A 20,213-nucleotide genomic window follows, 5' to 3' on the forward strand; every position below is an offset into this window, starting at 1 on the left:
TCATAGGGTATATTTTACATGTGGGGTAGGGTACTGGATCCAGTAGTTCTTTTCCCTAGAAAAGATGATGGATTCAGTACCACTTATAAGCTATTCTTGACCTATAGATTTGAAATTCCAACTTGATTAAACAGTAAATTCCTGTATTGGTCTCTGGACACTCCTGCACTCGTATTGCATTTACTTATGCTCATATCACACTGTTTTGAATGGTATACAAGTCTTAATATTTAGTGGTATATATATAAAGGTTGGTAATGTTTGTTGCATTTACCGCTGTAGGTGTTCAGCTTGGGGTTAATTGCATTGGTGGTAACATGTTTACCTAATTCTTGGGATCATTGCCTCTTTGTGTTAGATCTGCACATTTGAGTAATCAATCACTCTTGCAGTCGTTCTAGGGTCACATAGTTACAGAAAGTCCTTCATCTCTCAGCTCCGTGTAGGCTACTTAATGGTCTGTTGGCTCTATCTGCAGGCAACGGGGCTTGCCATTTGTGTCTCCATAACTGAAAGAGCAAACATCTCTTTAAGAGTGTATAGACTGTTTTCATAGGTAAAAACTGTCTTGTATGGGTCCCTGGACTGATGGGTTCTACCTCCAGAATCATAGTCAAGTGGGGTTGACACCAGTCACATGGCTGCTACTAGGTCTGCTTTGGAGTCTGTGCTATACTCTCCCGTTGTCAGGGCCATCATCCTTTTTTGGACCCTGGTCAAAGGACATCCCTCCAAGACCTTGGCCAACACCAAGACAAGCACTCTCTTCAGGGTCCAAAGATGGTGATAACATTTCTAGTTGTGCGACTAGGCAGGCACAAATGGCCCCAGACCACAGCTGAGAGGGCCTGGAGCCAATTCACAAGGCTACTTAGGGCCCACAGCCATGACCAAGTTCTGCAGGCCTGTCTCAGGGGGTACTGATGGGCAAGTCTCCCCCAGGGTCCCAGGATGGGCAGGACTCCTCCTATATCGTGGCCTGGTGCCGGGAGCTGGGTTGTAGGCTACTTTAAGATCTGCAGTCAGACCAAGGTTAGTAGGCCTGCCTCCAGGCTCACAGATGGACACATGTCCTTCTGGATTCCTCTGTGGGGAAGACCACAGCTAAGAGAGGCTTCAGGTGGGGGGCACCTGGGTGGCTCAGTTGGTTGAGCTTCCGGCTTCGGCTCCGGTCATCTCACGGTTTGTGAGTTCAAGCCCCGCATCGGGCTCTGTGCTGACAGCTTGGAGCCTGGAGCCTGCTTCGGATTCTGTGTCTCCCTCTCTCTCTGCTCCTCCCCTGCTCGTGCTCTGTCTCTCTCTCTCTCAAAAATAAATAAGCATCAAAAAAAATTTTTTTTTAAAGAGAGGCTTCAGGTGGGTCACTGGCTGGCTTGCTCAAAGTCTGCATCTCAGAGTGAGGTCAGCAGGCCTGTTACCTGAGAGGCATGGCTGGATGTGTTTCCTTCCAGGGCCTGAGTGATGGTGCTGGTGACAAGGCCAAATGGGGCTGTAGCGAAGTCCACATGACGACATGGCTGTTTCCACATGTGTAGCTGGAACCACAGCCAGTGAGCCGGCCATCTGGGCATAGGTGTCCCTTCTCAAAATGACCCTCCTAGTTTGTGGACTCTACTCGGGTTTTGTAGTCTCCTACCTGGATTCCAAAACTTCCACAAAGCACTTTTGTTCATGGAAGGCTGACTGATTATTGTTGCTGTGGGGGGATCCAAGTGGGGACCTCATATTCTGCCATCTTGCGGTCCCAGGAATTTCAGTGCATTAATCTTAAGGAAATCTTAAGTTAACTTATCACATAACTAAATCAAAGCAAAAGATGGCTAAGCCAGTAGTATCCAAAATGTATTTGGTCACTTTTCAGTCATTGCTGCATTTGGTGGGGAGTATGTGTGTTGCAGGAGAGGAGAGAAGCAGGCTCTCAAACTGGAGAAGTATGTCCTTGATTTATACCTGCATCAGTACAGACCAATGGACACACGAGTAAATCTGACCTCTGATATTCTGTTACCAGTGAGGTGTTCTGTAGGCTCAACTCACCCTTTCCAAGATTAAACTGATGTTTTATCCTCCCCACAATTTTCTTCCTCTTATTGCCATCAGTGTAAAAGCTAACACTATCGACTCTCGCACCCATAGAATTTTTCTCCAGCGGTTGTCAGGCTGGTTTGGCCCCCTATGCAAAGGCAATGTCTAGTCATTTTTAGTTATCACACGTATGTGCTGGCACCTAGTGGGTAGACAACAGGGATCTTTTAAAAGTCTACACTACACAGGGCAGCCCTCACAAGAAATTGTTAAACAGACCAGAATGTCAATATTGAATTTTTGAGATTCTGTTCTAGACTGTTCAGGGCTAGTATTAAAAGATTTCTCGAGGGGCACCTGGGTGGCTTAGTCAATTAAGTATCCGACTTTGGCTCAGGTCACGATCTCGTAGTTTATGCATTTGAGCCCTGTGTCGGACTCTGTACTGACAGCTTGGAGCCTGGAATGTGCTTTGGATTCTGTGTCTCCCTCTCTCTGCCCCTCCTCAACTTGTGCTCTGTCTCTGTGTCTCTCTCTCTCAAAAATAAACATTAAAAAAAATCTTTTTTAATTAAAAAAAAAAAAGATTTCTCTAAAAAATCCCAGCAACTGCCTATTACCTTGTTACAGAATTAAAGATATTATCAGAAAGGAATCTCAGTCTTTTCTTCTTGTTACTTTTTTATTGTGTTTAAATATCTGTAACAAAATTCACTATTTTAAACACTTAGGTGTACAATTCTATTCTGTTCACATCAAATACATTGTTTTTTTTCTGTTTTTGTTTTGTGCAACCATTACCGCTGTTTCCAGATGGTTTCATATTCCCAAAGGGAAACTCTACCCATCAAACACTCATTTTTCATTCTTCTTTCCCTCCACCAGCTGCCAATCATGCAATGAGAAAAGGAGTTTCCACCTGAGGTCCTGGGGCATATCTTAAGGTAGCAATGATGGAAAATAAAGGTGCAATTAAACATGGATAAGAAAAGAGGGATTGATAGGAGGACGACAGAAGGCAAAGAATGAGGCAGTATCTCAGACTTGTCCTATGCGACATACTACATAGAAACTCCTAAGCAAACTACCACTCAAATCACATTCCTACACTGGAAGCTGAAAATCACATCCCTTGTTTCTACGGTAGAATCCATTGCAATCACAAGCTATTTGTGGGAAATGGGGTAAATGAGAAGATCTCTGTAAGAAGCATCATAATTGCATGAAATTATACATGTAAAACAGGATGAACAGTTTTGACATGGCAAGGACTTTAATTACAACTGTAGTAGCCTTTTCATGCCCCTTCTTCATGTGAATAATGCACCCAAATAAATGCACTTGAAGAGTATCAACATTTGAGAGGGCAGTTGAGGAAAGCAGGCCAGCACTTGATGGAAGTGTTTCACATCTAATGTTGGCCATGTCAGGAATGGCTACAGGAAATCTGACCAAAGAATTTTGGAACTGTAATTAGGGAAGAAAGGTAACAAAGGAACTACTAAAGAGGTTGTTGAGAAACAAATACAAAGACAAAGACAAGCACGTCATGGGTGCTCTGGGAACAGAGAAAATGAAGTTTCTATTACAAGAGAAAAATAACCACAAGATTTAAATCCACAACATTTGCATTTGGGGCCCACAATATCCTCTCGGTTCTGAGACCAGTGGCCCATCAGGGCCCATCTCTCTTAGGTGAAGACTTCCCAGGGCCCCCATCACATCCTTTTCCTCAGGCTGTAGATGAAGGGGTCCAGCATGGGGGGTACCACAGTGTACATCACTGAGGCAATCAAGCTTCTCTGGGAAGAATGGTTCCAGCAGAACTGAAGTACACTGCCAGGCTTCTCCCATAGGAAAAGGAGGTCACAGCAGTGAGACCCACCAGGTGGAAAGTGCTTTACATTTCCCCATCTAGAAGACATTCTTATTAAGGAAGAGACAATCAGACTACGAAAAGAGGATCCTAATGAGACAAAAAGTCGGCAAGCGTGGTTATTGACAAACACAGATGTTACTGATGAGGGTATTAGATCGTTGGAATGAGGACAGATAGGTTTTGCAATAATCCAATGATGCCACCAAAGGCCAGCGTATTCTCCACTGCAACCCACACGAAGCAGTGAAGCCTACACCCCCACCTACACCCAAGAGAATCACTTCATATCCCAACCTCCTCCAAACATAAACCTAAGACGAATGTGCCCAGGTCACTTCTGATCAGGATCATCACTACATTTGACTCGGCGTGTACTCCACTGGTTTAAACCCAAACGAACATGACATTAAGCTGCTGTGGCCTCCAAGGCCACCCACAACAAAACTAAAGGCTGCTCAAGGGTCACGAGTGTATGAATGTGTCAACTCAGTACGGAAACAAGGTTCCGGTGGATTCTGCGTCTCTATCCAAAGGTCAATTTGAAGAACTGCCAGTGGTGGCAGCAAGTACTTCAGATTATCAGGACTTGCCATGTTCACAAGGTTCTCTATCTCCCACATATGAAAGGATGAGAAACTAACCAGCAAGTCACGTGCCAGCTGCAGCTATTTCTAAACACAGGCAAACAACATCATTGGTTTCTTCCGGATTGTGGTGATCTAGGAGCTCTCTTCCCAACGTCTCCACACACTGAGATTGAAAGTATTTTCTAACCCAGTACTGCGTGTGTAGCTCTCTTTGCAGAGCTATGAAATCTGGGTGTATAACCCTCACCATTTCTAAAGTCTTTTCTGACCCAGAAAGATCAGGTGTGAGACAGAACCAAGAGCATTTTCAGGAAATTTAGAGACATATACCACCCCCACACCTTCACCTCCATGAGGCACCATCAGTGGACTCTCTGAGCAGTGAACTAACTACTTCAAATGTTCATCGTCTTCACAGTATTAGACAAGGTCCACGCGACCAGACAACCCGGGTGGCTTGAACAGCATTAAGTCTAACGGTGGTAGTCTCACTTGGGACCAGGCTGCAACCAAGGTGTAGAAACTAGACCAGCAAAACTCTCAGGGGCAGGAAGCCAGACCCTTCCCCAAAATGGTCAGGGCAGAGTGGCACATGTTCAGAACAGATATATAAACCCACCCTATAAGCTGAGTTCCACGTCTCTTACATTTAACCACTTCACTGTGTTCCTCCAGCGTGCTCTGTAGGAGACTGGTTGCCTTCTCACATTGCTTAACTTCACAGGGCATCTAATTAGTGAGTTTTTTCATGTATTCAGTGGGACACCTGGAGACTTTTCCACATTCCTCATATTCATACAGTTTTCCCCCAGTGTGGTGGTCATGTTTTTGAAATCAACTGGGTAACAAATTTGGTCACAATTATTCTGTACATAATCCACGGTGCATTTTTTAGGTGTTACGTTGTGACCATGACGTGAAGGCTTTCTCGCACTCCTTTATGTCTAAGGGGTTGCTCTGCGGTATCAGTTTTTACGCATGGAGTTCGGCTTGAGCAAACGGTGAACGCCTCCCCTCCGTGTGTACACTCAAAAGGCTTCTCTCCAGTGGGACTTCAAATGTGTACTTGCAGTTGTGGAAGCGGTGTAGGCTTTCTCACATCCCGTACACTCGCAGGGCTTCCCTCTACTGTGAGTCTGTATATGCTTGTGAAGGCTGGAGGACCAAGTGAGGTCTTTCCCACATTCCTTACCATCAACAGGGCTTCTCTCCAGTGTGGATTCTTAAGTGTTGAATCCAGATGAAAGCAGCAGTGAAAGCTTGCCCACAGTGCTTACATTCACAGGGTTACTCTCTAGAGTGATTTCTCAAATGGCTATGAAAATAGGAAAAAGTCCTAAAGGCTTCCCCACATTCACCACATTGAAAGGGTCTGTCTCCAGTGTGAGGTCTCAAGTGTTCATGAAGATACGAGGAACTACCAAGGGCTTTCTCACATTCACCACATTCATAGGGCTTCTCTCCACCGTGAGTTCGTAAATGTTTTTTAAGGACTGAGGGCCAAACGAAAGCTTTCCCACATTCCTTACATTGATAGGGTTTCTCTCCAGTGTGAGTTCTCAAATGTACACTAAGTCGTGAGGAATTAGTGAAGGCTTTCCCACATTGCTGACATTTATACGGCTTCTCTCCAGTGTGAATTCTCAAATGTTCATTAAGAATTGAGGAACTACTGAGGGCTTTCCCGCATTCCTTACATTTATAGGGCTTCTCACCACTGTGAGTTTGAACATGTTTACGAAGGACCGAGAGCCAAGCGAAACGTTTCCCACATTCCTTACATTTATATGGCTTCTCTCCAGTGTGAATTCTCAAATGTTCATTAAGAACTGATGAACGACTGACGGCTTTTCCACATTCCTTACATTTATAGGGCTTCTCACCACTGTGAGTTCGAACGTGTTTACGAAGGAGCGAGGGCCACTGGAAGTGTTTCCCACATTCTTTACATCGATAGGGTTTCTCTCCGGTGTGAAGTCTCAAATGCACATAAAGACGGGAGGATGTAGTGAAGGCTTTCCTACATTCACTACATTCAAAGGGTTTTATTCCAGTGTGAAGTCGAATGACGTGATTATTGAGGCACTTGGAATCTGCATATGATTTCCCACATTGTTTACATTCATGGGGTTCTTGAGTGTGTGTCTGCACATGCTCAGTATGGCCTGCTGAGAAGACTGAAGCTCTTATAAACGGCTTCCATTCATCAAAATCTCCTCCAGTGTGAATCCTCATGTGCGCCTGAAAATGGGAATGATTAATGAATGTTTTCCCACAGTCGCTGCATTCCAAAGACTTCCCTGCCAGGCTGGTTCTCTCATACATGATAGGTGGAGTCAGGCGCAAGATTTTACCACACCGATTCAACTCAGAAAGCTTCTCTCTAGTAGATTTTTTCTTTTGCGGAGTAAGGAAGCCATTGTGATACGGGTTACACTCAAAAGCATTCTGTCTATTTTGAGTTCTCACATGTGTCTTAAGGTTGAAGTGCTTCCTCAAGTCTTTCCCACTTTGCTCACAGTCAGAGAGTTCTACTCCATGGTGGGTCCTCTCCTGTTGATGAAGGGATGAAAGATGATGACAGCGTTTTCAGACTGATGATAAGTTTCAACCTTATAATGCTAAAAACATGATAAGGACTCTTACCACTTTTATTGCATAAATACAGTTCCTGTTGATTTCTTTCAGGTTAAACCAGGGAATTCCTCTGCCAAAAACTGATGCCATCTATACTACTCTCGTGATCATTCCAGTAAAAATTTATTTATTTATTTATTTATTTATTTATTTATCTGTTGGTTTATTTATTTTTTTGAGAGCGCGCACGCGAGTGTGAGCAGGGGAGGGGCACAGAGAGAGGGAGACACAGAATCTGAAGCAAGCTCCAAGCTCTGAGCTGTCAGCACAGAGCCCAACTTGGGGCTCGAACCCACAAACTGGAAGATCATGACCTGAGCTGAAGCTGGACGCTCAACTGACTGAGCCACCCAGGAGCCCCTAACTTTTTTTTTTAATGTTTATTATTTTTGAGAGACAGAGTGCAATCAGGGGAGGGGCACAGAGAGAGGGAGACACAGAATCTGAAGCAGGCTCCACGCTCTGAGCTGTCAGCACAGAGCCCAACGCAGGGCTCAAACCCATGAACCGTGAGATCATGAGCTGAGCTGAAGCTAGATGCTTAATAACCGACCGAGCCACCCAGGCACCCTTCTGGTAAAATTTCATGGAAATGTTTAAAGACTCAATGACAAGTTATATCTTGAGGAACGTGTACTTGTGGTATCGAGGAAGCAACAATTTTCAAAACAGATTTAGATTATAAACCCTAAGTCATCATATTCAGAGTACCTCTGACTGCTTTGTCTTTGGTCAATGCCATTTGTCTCAAATATCTCCAAATTGCACTGAGTTTTTATAACAGAACTACCAATCTTTTTTGAATGCGGAATAGAAGAAATATCATAAAAAGGGGTGTCTGGGTGGCTCAGTCAGTTAAGCATCAGATTTCAGCTCAGGTCATGATCTCATGGTTTGTGGGTTCAAGCCCTGAGTCAGGCTGACACTGTGGAGCCTGCCTGGGATTCCCTTTCTCTCCCCTTCTCTCTGTCCCTCCCCCGCTCGCTCGCTTTCTCTCCCTTAAAATAAATAAATAAACTTGGAAAAAAAAGAAAAGAAAAGAAATATCTCAAATCACTCTTACTTTTTGTATTTCACTGGCTGTTTTTCCTCCAAAAAAATCCTGGTGAGATTCTGACCCTTTAGTCTGAAGTCCTGTCTCCCATTCTGAAGTAAAACAAAGACACAGATTCAAACATCTGTAAAAATAAACCATAGGCTAAACAATCTTAAAAGAAGACTCAGTTTTATTTTCATATTAAAATTAGTGAAATAAGAAAGAAAAAAGATTGCATCAGTTTGTTCATGGGAAAAATAAAACGAAAAGTGTGTGGGAACACACTTTAGTGGCTTACTAAAAAATAACTTTCTGAAAACCAAATATGATGTGAAACTATCAAAATATTATCCAGGTAACATAATATTATCAAGTAGACACATGAAAAACATGTGGACAACAAGGACACGCCAAAGATAAACCTGTAGAAGAACCAGGTCATTTGTGACATCACAGAAATTTTCAATAGAAGACTGAAGGAAGTTCAAGGTATCCCAAAGCATCAAAGACAAATGGCTTCAGCCCTGAGACAAAATGTATCTTAAAAATGTTACACATTAAAGTTGCAAAGATGTCATACCTCAGATTGACCAGTGACATGCTTCTCATTCACCAGTGATGTCTGTCACCACACTCACCTCGCAAAACACCCTGCTCCACTGCCCTTAGCTCTTGTTGTTCCAACCAAGCGATCAGCTTAGGTTTCGACAGTTGATATTCTGTCCACAAGAAAAGGTACGTTAATAGGAGAGACTCACGCAAGAGATCACAAAGCTTCTGATGAATCCAAAACTATATTTCTTTTTTTTTTTTAATGGTTTTTTATTTACTTTGAGAGATAGAGAGAGCACAAGCAGGGGAGGGGCGCAGGGGGAGAGGGAGAGAGAGAATGAATCCCAAGCAGGTTCTGCACCGTCAGCGCAGAGCTGGACGTGGGGCTTGAACTCACGAACCATGAGATCACAACCTGAGCCAAAATCAAGAGTTGGACATTTAACCGAGTCACCCGGATGCCCCTAAAACTCTTATTTCTAATGAAAGCAGTGAAATTATTCCAAAGGACCAAAAAGGCAAATGCTCCCTTTCTGTGACAAAAAATCATTATCTCTGACCCCTGAAAGCCAAAACAAACGTACATATATACTTAAAAAGCATAAGACATTTATTCAAATAGGAAATAAAGAAGGGGCACCTGGGTGGCTCAGTCGATTAAGCATCTGACTTTGCCTCAGGTCAAATCACGGTCTCGTGGTTTGTGAGTTCGAGCCCTGCATCAGGCTCTGCACTGTCAAAGCCTAGGATTCTCTCCCCGCCCCCCACCCCACCCCCTAACTCTTTCCCTACCTTTCTCTCTTCCCTCCCCCTACTCTCTCAAAATAAATAAATAAACATTAAAAAAAAACCAAAGGAAATAAAGGAGACAAGGAAAGGAGATCTTCCTTTTCTGATGGGGAAATCACTAGAGCAGTGGTCTCAAACGTTGGAGTGCATCACAATTGTCAGGATAGCGTACTGAACATAGAAGATGGGGCAACAACCCCAGCTTTATAATTCAGAATGTCAAAAATGGAGTCTGAGAATATAAATTCTTAGCAGAGCGATGGTGTTACTGTGGGCCCTACGGCCACATATCCAGAATACCCACTGCAGATTACAGCCCATTAGTGCAGGGACTATGCATCTCCTATTTCCAATTCTGTTTCAGATTAGGCATCACCAAGCCTGGAAACACATTAAGTACATGATCCATATCAGGAATGGTGGCAGCCTTACTTACCTACTGTGACCAGGTTCTGGTAGTTCTCTAGCATCACATTTCTGTATAGGTTTCTCTGAGAGAGGTCCAGTAATATCCACTCCTCCTGGGTGAAGTCCAATGCCACGTCGTCAAAGGTCACTGCAATCTAAACCATCACACCGGGGTTGGCCTAAGAAACATCCCCACCAACGTTCACCAAAAAACCCCAAAGGAACACGTTTTTTCAGGATGGGAGACTCAATACCGATGCAGGGTTATGAGATTTCTCATTATCATCTCATGGTTCTGTGGTCCTAGGTACTCTTCTCTCGATCTAGACTCACTCACTGCTCCTCTCCACTCATATGGTTTTAATGTCACATTTTAAACATGAGTTTATCTCAGCATAACCAGAGTAGGAGCTCTCTTCTTATTTCCCTCTATTGCAATAGACTTCTGAGCACGCTACACATTCTCGATAAACAGCATAAAATGACTGAATTCTTTAAGAAAAGGACACTTAAGTCTTACCATGTCAGAGCACACAGCAAGGCGGAAGCCTGCACTTGAAATCCTTGAGCTTCAGGATTGATTACTGAAATACTGAGACTATTTTTCACTGTAATCCCTTTTCAATGAATTTCCACTTCCAGGGAAGCTTCAATTCGGGACTCAGTCCTTGCACGGGGCTTTATTTGCTTTAGGAAGCTCAGGACATAGATGTGCCTAGAAGGAATGTGTCCACCTGATAGATGTAAATACGGCATTCTGTTGATTGATGTGATTATTTCTTACCTGATGATAATTTTTCAGCCAGACAGCCACCATCCTTTCTGCCTCTGTGTTTTCCTCATGAAGGGGAAAATGATCTCTAGAAAGATCTCAGGGAAAAAATAACACTTAGGTTCTTAGAATGCAACACAAGCATATCTCCCAGAATCACCCACCTGAAAGTCATTCCATCCTATTCTGAGAGTCCCATATATCCCCACACACTCAAGAAATCTCATGCAAATACACACTATTGCCATAAAATACCAGAGTAGCCCAGCCACACCTGAAGCCACAAAAAGAATGTGCCAGACACACTGCCCATGTAGAAAGGGGCCACAGTCTTATTTTGCAGGTATGGAAACCCAATCCCTGGGAAATCTGATTCTTTATTTGCCCAAGATAACAGAACTCATCAATGGGATTATGCAGCACCAACTCCCAAAGCACACACACCAGGAAGCTGACTTAGAGAACAGCATTCTCTGGCAAATTTTAGCTCTAATGAACCAGCAGCCTAACTGCTTAAGCCCAGATCCCTGGACCCTATATTGTATAGGGGTTACATTTAAGAATCCTCTGAAAATGAGAATCAACAATGACTTACCATGGGTCAAATCAATGGCTGCCATCCTGGGACACTGATGGTGAAATCTGCCTGATGCGAAATCTGATGCCAAGATCACTTCAGTGCAACTTAAGAATCTAAGTAAATATGGCGATTTTCATTACTCTTGACACAGGGTTAACTGGAGTCCTTTCCACATCAATCATTAATCAGCAAGCATTACTAATCCATCAATCAAACATCATACATTAGCTCTCTCTCTGCAGATGATATATGTGAGATTCACTAAAAATGGTATAATCTATGGTATGAAAGTCAATAACATCGATTACAATTTCCTGAGGATATGTGACACATTTTTCTCACTAGGAGCTCTATGTATATCAGTTCACTTAATTATCATAACAATTCTCTACAATAGGTATCATTAGCCCTACTTAATAGCTGATAAAATTAGAGATATAGAACACTAATCATTTGTCCAACACCTTCCAATTAGTAAAAAAGAGATCCACAATTTAATGTAGATAGGCTTGTCTCTAATGTTTGATCTCCTGAGGTTCTTATTCCCAAATAATAACCAGACATCATTTTAGACTTGCATTGTCCATTTTGGTAGCCAGCAGCTACATATGCTACTGAGTATTTGATAGGCAGTTAGTAAAACAGGATTTTAAGTTTTATTTATTTTTATATTTTAAATGTAAAACTCATTTGCAGATTCACTTATTAGAGAACTTAAATATGGTTGGGTAAACTTACATCTACTTTCTCAACTGTATTTATTACACAATTCAAACACATATCAAGTACATGTCACAAAAATTTTATGTCCAATGAATTCTGACTACTTGGTATGATGAAAATAATTTAAAATCAATTTTTATATGGGTTACATGCCGAAATATTTTGAATAGATGGGATAAACTGTTATCTCCTTTTTTTTTTTTTTTTTTTCTTATTACAGGTATAGGAAAGCTTTGCTCATATACATGACCTACACATTTGTATTTCCATTGGACAGCACTGGCCTAGAATACTGCTGGATAGTACACAGAGGATAAAAATGAAGTGTTCTATTTGGTTAACACCCTTGGGCTTCATTTGATGGTGCTTAGAGTGGCTTGGAGCCCTGAACCTCCTTTTAAGCTTTTATAATGGGCTTATTCCTTCATTCTTTCCACAAATAATTAAGAAATTGTGGTCTTGTGCTAGGCACTAAGTAGAAAACAGTGACATATACAGCAAATGTCCCAGGGCTTAATGGCCCAACATTCCAAGGAGACAAGATACTCAATTATAAATGGATTCATCCAATCATTGTTGCAAAAATTCAAACAGGTGAGAAAATCGAGTATCCTATATACAAACACAAATGTATACACGAATATTTTGGATTTCTTTTGGGCAAGGTAAGGACAAACAAGGCAAGTAACCATAAGCTATTCTAAATAACCCAAAAAGATAAGAAAAATAATGGTGGAAAGGTTTTATAAAACTCAGAAGACATTACAAGTATTCAACAGCTTCAGTGGGTCCTACTTGAGGCTCAGTTCAATTAAGGTTTATGGACTTCCTCTCACCCCGGCAAAGGAGCAATGCCAAATCAGACAGCTTCACACTGGTCTATTTAGAAGTCTTCCTGGAGAATCTCCTTTTCCTATTATCACTTCTGTTTTTCACCAAGTTTTTATGTCATTTTTATTCCTTTTTTCTTTAACTTTTTAAAAATGTTTTTACTTATTTTTGAGACAGAGAGAGACAGAGCATGAGCAGGGGAGGGGCAGAGAGAGAAGGAGACACAGAATCCGAAGCAGGCTCCAGGCACTGAGCTGTCAGCACAGAGCCTGACGCGGGGCTCGAACTCACAGACTGTGAGATCACGACCTGAGCTGAAGTCGGACGCTTAACTGACTGAGCCACGCAGGCGCCCCTTTATTCCTTTCTTAACAAGGCTTCCTACTCACTTTATCTTTTAATCTGATACAGTTCAAAGGATAACTCTTATGTTAAAAATTAATAATTCTTTAATAAATTAAACACAGAACAGCAGCCCAAATGCTGATCTACAGAATGCTATCCAAGTGATGACAAACACTGGAAGTTCCAGTTTCATTACCATAAACCAAAATAACCCTCACAACCCGAGATACTTCATTCTACCCATGAAAAGACCAGAACCCTGAAATTACATGCTGCCACAAATACTGCATCTCCAATGCTTCGTACAGATTGCACTTACTGCCAGGGGTCTCAAACTGAAGTCCTTTGGGCTGAACAGACCCAAATGTGTTTACTTTCATGCCACACCTGTACATTTTCCCTTTTGGTTTTTCTTTTTAACTGAGATATAAGTGCTATGCAATGAAATGCGTAGATCTTAAGTATTCTGAGGATGAGCTCTGACACTTATGTTTACTCGTGTAATGAGCAGTACAAGGAAAATACAGAATATATTCATCTCCCCAAAAAGCTGACAGGAGGATCCCCTTTCTTTTGGAGAGCTCATTGCATATTAAGGGTAGCATTACATCTGCTTGAAGAACATTATTTTCCAGCACATGTCACGGGGCCTGGCTCATTGAGGGCACCCAGTGATTGTTGACCAAGACCTACTAAGCTACTTTACATCACTTAATGTGTCTCCATCTAGATTACACTTAAAGAACAGTCTCTAACAAAGTATATATCCCAAGTGTTGGGAAATGCAGTTAATTATTCTAGAAATACAAGTGTATGGGGATCTCAGTCTTCTGAGCACTTACCCACTAGCCAGGAATGTCTGCAAATTGAACACTTATTTCCTGTAGATACCTGGCTTGTCTGCATTCCAAATGCTTGCCCAATGCCTGCTGACCACCTCTGCCCCAGGAAACCCAGCCAACTTATTCACAAGCAATGGACTGCAATGATACCTTCACAAATAAGATGTGACCCAGTCTTGGGGAGAAGGCACCCCTACAAATCTTACCTTATTATTCTGTTGAATTCTAGGATAGAGTGCTCTTTACATCTTTGTAAACTCTTCCCATGTAGATCTAGAAATCAAGGAGAGATTTTTGTCTCCTGATCATACACCCAGACTTATACAAAATTGAGACGGACAGTGACTGCAGGAGGTACACTGGTAGAGATGAGATGTGGAGATTCATCAAGTGTGTGATTTCATCAAGTCTTTGTTCTGGAGCCAGGAGCTAAGCTCCCGGACAATGGGAAAGACATTCAGCTGTGTTAGGAAAATCAAGCTATCACCTGTAGCTCATTGTGAAGATAGGCAAACAAAAGCACTTGCTTGGGAGTCCAAGTAAATGCTATGTTTGGCTGCTACCTCACTAGTGATGAGTACAAGGATTCTTATGGCTGGACTTGCACACGAAATGACATGCTCAGATTTACTACGACAAGCTCAATTCAAGGTCTGAGAACCAGAAAGCTTCAGGACAGCTCTTAAAAAGCACATTTCTGGGGCACCTGGGTGGTGCAGTCGGTTGGGCGTCCGACTTCAGCCAGGTCACGATCTCGCGGTCCGTGAGTTCGAGCCCCGCGTCGGGCTCTGGGCTGATGGCTCAGAGCCTGGAGCCTGTTTCCGATTCTGTGTCTCCCTCTCTCTCTCTGCCCCTCCCCTGTTCATGCTCTGTCTCTCTCTGTCCCAAAAATAAATAAACGTTGAAAAAAAAATTAAAAAAAAAAAAAAAGCACATTTCTTGTGGCCACGGGACTCACACTGTTGAAAATCAAACATGAAATTTAATTGCACAGGTAAAAATAACACCACAATTAGAATGGCTGTCTCAACTAGTTGTTCGTGTGAAAATTAGGGCACTGATGAGAGAGGAATGAGTACTTGAAAACTGGAATGGGGACATCTAGTCGGACCAACAGGAAGCTCACAATCTTGAATCCATAAGACACTGACTCTCCCATATTAGGGAATTATCCTGCCCTTTCGTTTCTGAAATGACCCTTCCTCTGCTTAAAAATTCTGAGGAAAAATCTCACTTGGGTTAGAAGTCTTGGAAGCAAATGCTCCTCCTCAAGACCCACCCAAACTACGTGCTATGCCCCTGGTGACATAAGTAGTTCAGTTCACTATCCACAGTAACAGGAATACAACACAGTGCAAGATAAAATAGCTTGCACAACAAAATAGTTCCAACTCCAGTAATATGGAGAAGAAATCTGGGTACCCTACGGGAGAAACAGCTGTAAGCATGCCAAACCTAGAAGACTGAAATACAACAAATAAACTGGGCCAAATTCATTGACATGGGTGCGCTTTTTAGACAGTCTGGGTTTAATACATTCTAGCTCATGGATCTGGGGAAAGCTCTAACAGCTTAGATGGCACCACAGACTCATTGGTGACCCACATACCAGTAGAAAGAGTTCACATACCAGCAGAACTCCCCAACAAAATGTGAAGGAGCAAATCCTAGGGAGATAGGAATGTTGCACTGGATTTATCATGTGTGATACACAGCCCCCATTCCCCATCCCATCTTGAAGGAACAGAACACTCTTTCCACAACTTTATTGAGAAACAGGTAAGTGGAGCACCTTACCCTTGAAGCCTAAGTAGTTATTCTCCTCTATAGGTCAGGTATGATTGTAGGTGATATACCATCACTGAGATGGACTCCCTGATTTCAGTAGGAATGATGAGGACCCAGAGTAGCAGAAGTCAAGTAGGCAACACTTAATTACCAAAGACAAAGTGGGCACATGAACTGTCAAGACCAGTGAGAATGAAACAGGAAATCAGAATGCTTTGTCCTGCAGAGATCTTTAGTGGTGGCTAACTAATCGGAAACTAATTAGTCCCTTGCAACGAAACAGACAGGCAGCTTAGTATAGCAGAGGTCAACAAACTTCCTCTAAAGATCCATACAGTACATTTTAGGCAAAGCAGGCCAAATAGTCCCTGTGCTATATTTAACTCTGTCATTGTGGTTTCAAAGAACCAATGAATACATTTAAGTTTGTATAAAGCTCTACGTACAAAAATAGCTGGAGGGCCAGATTTGACCCAGGGTCCACAGTATGCCAACCTGTGTACTAGAATTTTACTTGATGTCTGTAAGAATAAGTCTCTAATAACCAAAACTCTGACTTGACTCACCCCAGTGGAAAATCACAGCCCACTACCCAACTTCCTGACATAGACAAATTAACAAACTTAGAACCCCTTCAGCAAAGGATTTTGCACCATCACCACAATCCATACTATAAATCTTCATACAGATCCTTCATATAAGCATTCATGAGAATGACCATACACGGGGGAAAAGAAAATACTATTACACACCATCTCTAAGATGACACTAAGTACTAAGGATCCAATATATCACTGTGGCACACCACCAAGTCAAAGTGGAGGCTGGTGGTAGATAACTTTTTAAAAAGTCTTAACTCCAATGAACTCAGATTAAACCCAGCTGTAGCAAGCTACCACTCTGTGGTTTTCTTTCCCCAGCGTCTAAATGTGTAATTGCAATACAGACATTCTTGGCACCTGGCAGAATTCCCTTATCTCTGGCCCGTAGCGTAAGAACCATTATGGCAGGAAAATCTAAAAGGAGGATCCTGGAATACCTCACCACTGGACATAATCATCCAGAAATAACAAACACTGCTGGGGGAACTGCAAAGACTAATGCCAACACCCAACGTACCCAAGGCCTGGAAGTAGGGGATTAGCCTTGAAGAAGTGAACGATGGACCATCACCTCAAGGCCAATTCCAGAAACCTAAACTAAACCTAAAATATACTGGGCTGACATGTTTTGTCTATGCTTGTTGTATTTGTTTATTTATGTGCATGTGTTTATTTATATATACTATATACTATATACACACACACACACACACACACATACACTAGCCTTTCACTTTTCCTATGTCCTTCCTGTTTTGATTAATATACAAATTATTACAGGGTAACATTACAATTTAGTCTTTAGGTAGCTGATTTTCGTGGCATGGGCCTTACTGACGTACATTCCTGTGGTGTTTCAACAATACTCCCTTCTCTGATTTTGTAAGCAGCCAGTAACAGAACCGGTCTGTTTTAGAACCTGGGATTTTAGAACCCCAGAGCCAGCTGCTCTTGCACCCCTGCTATGTACTACCTCTGTCCTTTCAGACAAAAAGTCGACTAACTCTATACTGAACCCAATTACCACTTTACAAAATTCCAAGAAATAAAGAAAACATTTAAACACACCATGGAAATAAAATCACAAATAGCATTAAGTACAAGTTTTCAAAGAACATGTGACTCTTCCAAGTCAGTATTATGAAGAAAAAATGGCTCTGATCTAGCTTTATTTTTTTTTTTTTTTAATATTTATTTATTTCAAGAGAGAACACAGGCACCAGCCGGGGAGGGGCAGACAGACGGGGAGAGAGAATCCCAGCAGGCTCCATGCTGTCAGCCCAACAGAGGGCTGGATCTCATGAGCTGAGCTGAAATCAAGAGTCTGAGGCTTAACCCACTGAACCACCCAGGCACCCCCCCTGCTCTAGCTTTAAAGAGACTTAGAGACATAAAAACTTGTCATATAAACCTTGATTGTATCCTAGATCCAGAAACATCCAAAAACGTATTTTGAAACAATGTGAAAAACTTTAGATTTTACAGAGCAGATATTAGATAACATTTTTCATTTTCTTGGGTGAAATCAATGTATTATGGTTTTAGTAGCACAATGTCCTTATATTTAGGAGATGCGTTACTAAGTATTTGAAGATCAAGCATCATCTACAACTTATTTCCTATTTACTCTCAAACAGTCCAATGAAAAATACATTTATCTAGAGACAGCAACCACGCAAAATGCAAAAATGGGTGAACCTACCTGAACGCACATTCATAGCAGTAGTTGCTTACATTTCCTTCAGGTTTAAGATTTTATGAAAGAAAAATGTCTTTCCACTAAATGGAAAACAGTCCAAATGCCCTGTTAATGGGAAATCCAGTTATTCTGAAAATGGAGTATTAACGCCTCCATTCTTTTCTCCCGAAGTCCCTGGCTTGCAACTTGGTGGGAATGGACAGGCTCAGGAGGGTCTCAGGAAAAGCGACGTGAAAACGGTTTCTCTTGGGGCGCCTGGGTGGCGCAGTCGGTTGAGCGTCCGACTTCAGCCAGGTCACGAGAAGTCACGATCTCGCGGTCCGTGAGTTCGAGCCCCGCGTCAGGCTCTGGGCTGATGGCTCAGAGCCTGGAGCCTGTTTCCGATTCTGTGTCTCCCTCTCTCTCTGCCCCTCCCCCGTTCATGCTCTGTCTCTCTCTCTCCCAAAAATAAATAAACGTTGAAAAAAAAAAAATTAAAAAAAAAAAAAAAAAAAAAAAAAGAAAACGGTTTCTCTTTAGCACAAAGACCAGTGGAGCACGTGTGTATAACTTAGGTACTGAAACATGCACACTACACACATCCGAGAAAGCATATCACCTGCCTAAGACAGTGTGTCCCGAAGAAAAGACGAGCGCAAAGCCACATTCTCAAATAAAACAGCCTCTTCCCTTCCCCACCGAAAGGAAACACAGGCCCCGCTGAACCAACTTTCCAGAACGCTCACCGGCCGGGTCCCTGAGGCTGCGAGTAACGCGGCGGAGTCTGGGCCACTCCCAGCAGCAGAAACTCTTTTCCTTTGGGACAAAAGTCACAAAGGCCGCTTGCACACTGCAGGACAGGCGAGCACAGTGGCCACGAACACCCCGCGCACGCGCCCTCCCAGCAGGACCACAGCGGCTCCGCGCCAGAACCGCCGGCCTCAGCGGCCTGTCGGGCGGTCTAGGCGGATGCGAGCCGCGCGGCCCGGCCGTTAAGCAGGCCCATCACCGACCCCGACTAACACCGGCCTTGGACTCCCACTTCCTGCCTCCCTTCACGCCTTCCCCACCACGGCCGGCCCACGTCCGACCGCTACCAGCCCAACTGGCTCAACCCTGCGCCAAGAAGCTGCCGGAGACCCCGGCGAACGCGTGACGCCACTTCCGCTTCCTGCCGGGAATCGAGGGGCGGGACTTCCACATCAGACGGCGGAACTGCGCTTCCCTCGAGCGTGGGCTTCGCGCTGGGCCTGAGGCCTGGATCCCGCCCGGAGGACAAGGCTGGGGCAGGAACCAGGTATGGGGGCGCGGCTACGGACGGGGCGGGGCGGGGGTGGGCGGGGGGCGAGGCCAGTTCCCCGCAGGGCACCAATGGGTTCACCCCACAGCCTGGGCAGTAAATGGTTTCCTGCCGGCCTCTCTGCACGTCCTGGAGACTCTACGGTCGTTGTCCCTTATCGTTAAGCCCGAGAGTCCATCACATAGTCTGTCTGCCGCATTCGGTCCATCCCGTCTCTAGGCCTTGATTTCCTCATTGTCATTTGCGTTGGACACGACGCTAAAGTCTAGTCGTTGATGCCTTGCTTTCATTGTTATGACAGTTCCTGTAAATCTTTCCTTTTTCTGTGTCAAATATGTATATCTGTTTTTGTGAGATCGCACTGATACCAGGCATTCTTCTCTTCAGGCATGGTTATAAAGTTGCTCCCCTAATCACGTTTGCTGTGGTTTTCATTGGATGGCCTTTGTGCAGGACTGAGTGTCACATCTATTCAAGACTTAGTGGAGGGGAATGGGAGGGAATGGAGGAAATGGATGAAGGGGATTAAGAGATACAGTCTTGGAGTTATAAATAAAATAATGAAGACAAGAGATATAGCGTACCCATATTTGGAATATGGTCAATGTAACACTGTAACACCTTTGTATGTTGACAGATGCCAACTACACTTACTGTGGTGACCCTTTCATGATGTGTATGTATATCAAAGCGTTATGTGTATGCCTGCAACTAATCCAGTATTGTATGTCAATTATTCTTCAATAAAAAGAGAAACATCGTTTTCATGTGCATCATCAAATGTGTTTTATGTATCTATAGAACTGGTCATCTCGGTTGCTATGTTAAAGTTTCATCTT

General features: G+C 43.2%; 2 protein-coding genes and 1 long non-coding RNA gene across 4 annotated transcripts in view; 1 reads left to right on the plus strand and 2 right to left on the minus strand.

Moving 5' to 3' along the window:
• LOC123607353 (zinc finger protein 121-like) overlaps positions 1-19,218 on the minus strand; it is a 35,421-nt gene extending 16,203 nt beyond the window's left edge. The window contains exon 1 of the mRNA XM_045496518.1: positions 18,821-19,218. The gene's annotated coding sequence lies outside the window, so the exon portion shown is untranslated. The remainder of the gene's footprint in view (positions 1-18,820) is intronic.
• Positions 2,689-18,305, minus strand: LOC123607350 (zinc finger protein 426-like). Of its 2 annotated transcripts, none has more exons than XM_045496512.1 (8): positions 18,099-18,299; positions 14,213-14,279; positions 11,281-11,378; positions 10,698-10,783; positions 9,942-10,068; positions 8,803-8,883; positions 8,192-8,274; positions 2,689-7,044 (listed from the first exon to the last, which is right to left on the minus strand). In XM_045496512.1, exons 1-8 carry the CDS (start codon positions 18,112-18,114, stop codon positions 5,779-5,781), a joined length of 1,824 nt encoding a protein of 607 aa, XP_045352468.1. In that variant the 5' UTR covers positions 18,115-18,299; the 3' UTR covers positions 2,689-5,778. The 2 variants fall into 2 exon arrangements, with proteins under 2 accessions (XP_045352468.1, XP_045352469.1); XM_045496513.1 differs by having other exon boundaries at positions 7,001-7,112; positions 18,099-18,305.
• A 3-nt stretch (positions 19,219-19,221) lies between the features above and the next one.
• LOC123607384 lies at positions 19,222-20,155 on the plus strand. The gene is made up of 2 exons (XR_006716720.1): positions 19,222-19,371; positions 19,762-20,155. It is a non-coding gene; the product is annotated as an uncharacterized LOC123607384 (long non-coding RNA).
• The last annotated feature ends 58 nt before the right edge of the window (positions 20,156-20,213 follow it).

The sequence above is a fragment of the Leopardus geoffroyi genome, chromosome A2 (assembly GCF_018350155.1).
Source record: "Leopardus geoffroyi isolate Oge1 chromosome A2, O.geoffroyi_Oge1_pat1.0, whole genome shotgun sequence".
NCBI lineage: Eukaryota > Metazoa > Chordata > Mammalia > Carnivora > Felidae > Leopardus > Leopardus geoffroyi.